Source organism: Oratosquilla oratoria, chromosome 17 (genome assembly GCF_046742065.1).
Source record: "Oratosquilla oratoria isolate Oo_2021 chromosome 17, ASM4674206v1, whole genome shotgun sequence".
Lineage (NCBI taxonomy): Eukaryota > Metazoa > Arthropoda > Malacostraca > Stomatopoda > Squillidae > Oratosquilla > Oratosquilla oratoria.
The window spans coordinates 29,338,986-29,343,985 of NC_134793.1; the positions used below are offsets into that span (position 1 = coordinate 29,338,986).

Sequence of the window (5,000 nt, forward strand, 5' to 3'; positions counted from 1 at the left end):
CGCGCCACTGACTTATACGGAGGTACCAAGACGCGCCACTGACTTATACGGAGGTACCAAGACGCGCCACTGACTTATACGGAGGTACCAAAACGCGCCACTGACTTATACGGAGGTACCAAGACGCGCCACTGACTTATACGGAGGTACCAAAACGCGCCACTGACTTATACGGAGGTACCAAAACGCGCCACTGACTTATACGGAGGTACCAAGACGCGCCACTGACTTATACGGAGGTACCAAGACGCGCCACTGACTTATACGGAGGTACCAAGACGCGCCACTGACTTATACGGAGGTACCAAGACGCGCCACTGACTTATACGGAGGTACCAAAACGCGCCACTGACTTATACGGAGGTACCAAAACGCGCCACTGACTTATACGGAGGTACCAAAACGCGCCACTGACTTATACGGAGGTAAAAAGACGCGCCACTGACTTATACGGAGGTACCAATACGCGCCACTGACTTATACGGAGGTACCAATACGCGCCACTGACTTATACGGAGGTACCAAAACGCGCCACTGACTTATACGGAGGTACCAAGACGCGCCACTAACTTATACGGAGGTACCAAGACGCGCCACTGACTTACACGGAGGTACCAAGACGCGCCACTGAGTTATACGGAGGTACCAAGATGCGCCATTGACTTATATGGAGGTACCAAGACCCGCCACTGACTTATATGGAGGTACCAAAACGCGCCACTGACTTATACGGAGGTACCAAAACGCGCCACTGACTTATACGGAGGTACCAAGACGCGCCACTGACTTATACGGAGGTACCAAGACGCGCCACTGACTTATACGGAAGTGCCAAAACGCGCCACTGCCTTATATGGAGGTAAAAAGACGCGCCACTGACTTATACGGAGGTACCAACACGCGCCACTGACTTATACGGAGGTACCAAGACGCGCCACTGACTTATACGGAGGTACCAAGACGCGCCACTGACTTATACGGAGGTACCAAGACGCGCCACTGAGGTATACGGAGGTACCAAGACGCGCCACTGACTTATACGGAGGTACCAAGACGCGCCACTGACTTATACGGAGGTACCAAGACGCGCCACTGACTTATACGGAGGTACCAAAACGCGCCACTGACTTATACGGAGGTACCAAGACGCGCCACTGACTTATACGGAGGTACCAAAACGCGCCACTGACTTATACGGAGGTACCAAGACGCGCCACTGACTTATACGGAGGTACCAAAACGCGCCACTGACTTATACGGAGGTACCAAGACGCGCCACTGACTTATACGGAGGTACCAAAACGCGCCACTGACTTATACGGAGGTACCAAGACGCACCACTGACTTATACGGAGGTACCAAGACGCGCCACTGACTTATACGGAGGTACCAAGACACGTCACTGACTTATACGGAGGTAACAGGACGCGCCCCGACATCTGAACCTTCGGTGATGACCATTACCCTTGATCATATCCAACCAGGGGACCTTGCAGAAATTTTGGCATGGGTGGGGGTAATATTAAAGATATTATACATATATCGCTAATACTAATAGTACAAGATACAAACTTCAAATTGGCTGAACAGGCATATATCAACATATCTACGTGAGTTACATTTTGACTTCCATCACTCATACACAGATATTATATAATTTTTTGTATTTTTTTTTAAAAGTGCACACCTACGTGGTATAGCATTAGAGAATTAAATACTACTTTTATAAATTATAATAAACCAATGTAATAGATATTTTCTTGGCGTAAATAAATATCAAAAAACGTTGCTAAAACCTACACAGAAACGAATGAAGTCACCTCGACTCCTTTAGACTCCATCTTTGTTTTGATAGATTCGGAGGTCGGAGACGATGACGACCACCCTGACGACCTCTAGAATTACAGGTATCGCATTACTAGATGCAGATTAGGTTAGGTTGGGTTGGATTGGGTTGGGTTGGGCTGGGTTGGGTTGGGTAGGTAGGTAGGTAGGTAGGTAGGTAGGTAGGTAGGTAGGTAGGTAGGTAGGTAGGTAGGTAGGTAGGTAGGTAGGTAGGTAGGTTAGGTTAGGTTAGGTTAGGTTAGGTTAGGTTAGGTTAGGTTAGGTTAGGTTAGGTTAGGTTAGGTTAGGCTAGGCTAGGCTAGGCTAGGCTAGGCTAGGTTAGGTTGGCAGGTTAGGTTAGGTTAAGTAAGGTTAGGTAGGTTAGGTTAGGTTAGGTTGGCAGGTTAGGTTAGGTTAGGTTAGGTTAGGTTAGGTTAGGTTAGGTTAGGTTAGGTTAGGTTAGGTTAGGTTAGGTTAGGTTAGGTTAGGTTAGGTTAGGTTAGGTTAGGTTAGGTTAGGTTAGGTTAGGTTAGGTTAGGTTAGAATAGACGAATTTATCATTCTTTAATTTCTTTGGCCTCAGCCTCTACCAAAACAAAGATTGCGTCACAAGCAACCATTTGTTCGTTTATAGCTTTTAGCAACTTTTTATTTTATTGATTTCCACCGAGAATAACGTACATTACATTGATGTATTATAATTTACAAAATTATTATTCAATTTTCTATTGCTATATCGCGTAGGTGTGCACTTCTAAAAATTCACCGGCAAATTTCAAACACATCCTTGTAAGTTGTTCCCACCCCCTTCCGGGCGCCCATGTAACCAGTTATTATTAATCAGATCAAAATTGCCAAATAACGTCAGCGTGTCTCAATCCCCATATTGAAAGCTTCAGGCCTATTTACAAGAGCTACGTTACCATGTTGTAAGCCTGACCCCTATCTACACAAGTGTTAGTTTATATGAGGGCGGCTGTAATGAGCGCCGTGTAAGCGGCGGAATACGGCCGAGAAACTCCAACTACGTAAGAACGTAAGAACAATTTTGTTTTCTGTATTTCAGCCTGGAATGCCGAGCAATTGCACTACTGTCGTGATATTTCACTTTTGTCATATGGTACTCGATTCTGTTCCAGTAACACGCAAACACATTTCCGTTTATTTTATTTTAATCTATTCAATTTTATTTTGTTTATTTATTATTTTTGCTTTTTAATTTCAAATGTAAATTTTTAGTATGGAATGGTTAGGTTAGGTCAGGAGTTTCATGTTAAATATTCGTACTTCTGGAATTTTACCCAGTGTTCCTTCACCACTCCGCAGTGTTACTTTCTTTGACTCAACGGATGTACGGCATCTGGTAAATTTCTAGCACAAAACTGAAAGTTTGTAAACTTATTTAAAGTTTGCTAAACTTAACTCGCTCAGTAAAAATAATAGGGTACGTTTTGCCTTTATCCAAGACATAATTTTGATACAACCAAGTACACAGTACATCGTAAAGAAAGTTACTTACCGTTCCTGTGCTGTTTTTTCATCATCCACGGCCTTCCATCGTTTGAGAAGGCATTCTTTTCTTTGACGGCTATATTCTGACACTTTAAATCACTTATCATTTACTCTCATACTTTCCATTTTACTCACATTGCAAGAACGACACTTTTTGTCATGTCAAATCTTTCACCACAAAAAAAAAAATGTAACGAAGAGTCACTCTTTCACTTAACCTGATAATGTCAACACGTCTGCTAGTGCATGCTGGTTACTTAGTGCGAGGTGATTGGCTGTAGCAAAATGTTCGAAAGCAATACTGACCCAAGCTTCGGTTTGATATAAATAACTCATTAATGTGGATGTAAACTCTAATGAGGCTTTGGCAGCTCTAAGGATAATCGAGTACTGCTTTTACAAAGAAGATCTCTCACTGCGTTAGTACGTTTTATCTAAAAACAAAGCAGTTAATAAAATCTGGTTTGATCTGGTTTGGTTGACTGCTTCGAAGCGGCCTTTTGAGGCCTCAACGAACACTGGAATGCCTTCCTCTTCAAGATTTCATCCTTGCTGACGCCAGACGATTTTATTTCCCTGAGGGACTGTCATAGTATAATGAAGATCAAAGTTAAAGGTAAGTCTGGATTTTTCAGGGATGACCAGTATTCACTCAATAGCCAAAACCGTGGAATTTAGTATTTACCCCAAGTACACGAGATATGATATTAATGAAAAACCACATTATATTTTAACATGTCAATGAGGTGGGGATTATTACTCTAGGTCAGAGGTGGGGAACCTGCGGCCTTCCGGGCCATCAAGTGCGGCCTTCTGCGGCCTTTGATATACATATTATTTAAAAAATTATATTATCTATTATTTAAAAAGTATATTATTTATTATAAAAAGGGATAAGATAATTAAAAAAAAAAAATCAGTGCGGCATCTATGTGGGACGATGTATTGTAAGGTGGTCTTCATGCACAAAAAGGTTCCCCACCCCTGTTCTAGGTTCTTCCTTGGTTAATCACCTGGGCTGTTATACACTTTTGTACATCGCTTAACCCATTCAACTCATGTCAGCCGCTTGTGGTGTAGATACGAAAAACCGTATATGGTAGGCCTCGCGCCGGCCCGTACATCCGAATATCATCTGATGCGGCTTGACCGCGCGAGGACTGACGTCATATTTTTTCTGGTGTTTGATCAAACATTTTGGTGTTTTATGATTTTTTGTTATATTTGACCAAACGACAAGACATCTTGTCATCGGAGTTTAAAGGGTTAAGCCCCAGTCACACCAAGCTTACGACCTGTTTCCGACCACCTCCTTCGATGGACGGTGGCACTTTTGTCTCACTCATTGAGGTTAGCGCCAGGTGGCTATTTCATATTCATCTTCATGTCGGGGAGGAGATTCATTCCAATTGTGCCATTTTCTCGATTTTTTTTTTTTTTTTTTTTTTTTTTTTTTTTTTTTTAAATAAACAGAGGAACAACACAAATCAGCCTGGTCGCCGGAGGTCCGAAACAGCTCGTAAGCTTGGTGTAACTGGGCCTTACTTCAATTCCCTTTTGCTCCATTTCTTCTAACACGAGCAATGGGCTTGGGAAAGGAAAGTTCCTTCACCCACAAATATGTAAGACAGAAGAGACAACAAGTGGGGCTTGAATCGGTTTGC

General features: G+C 43.0%; 1 protein-coding gene across 3 annotated transcripts in view; it reads right to left on the bottom strand.

Annotated features, from left to right (window-relative positions):
• The window catches only part of LOC143034567 (uncharacterized), a 428,587-nt gene extending 425,022 nt beyond the window's left edge, over window positions 1–3,565 (bottom strand). For all 3 annotated transcript variants that reach the window (XR_012967264.1, XM_076200810.1, XM_076200811.1), the window contains exon 1: window positions 3,344–3,565. Coding sequence is in view for 1 of the 3 variants with exons in the window: in XM_076200811.1 (XP_076056926.1) it covers window positions 3,344–3,443 (100 nt within the window). In the remaining 2 variants the exon portion in view is untranslated. The remainder of the gene's footprint in view (window positions 1–3,343) is intronic.
• Window positions 3,566–5,000: the final 1,435 nt, after the last annotated feature.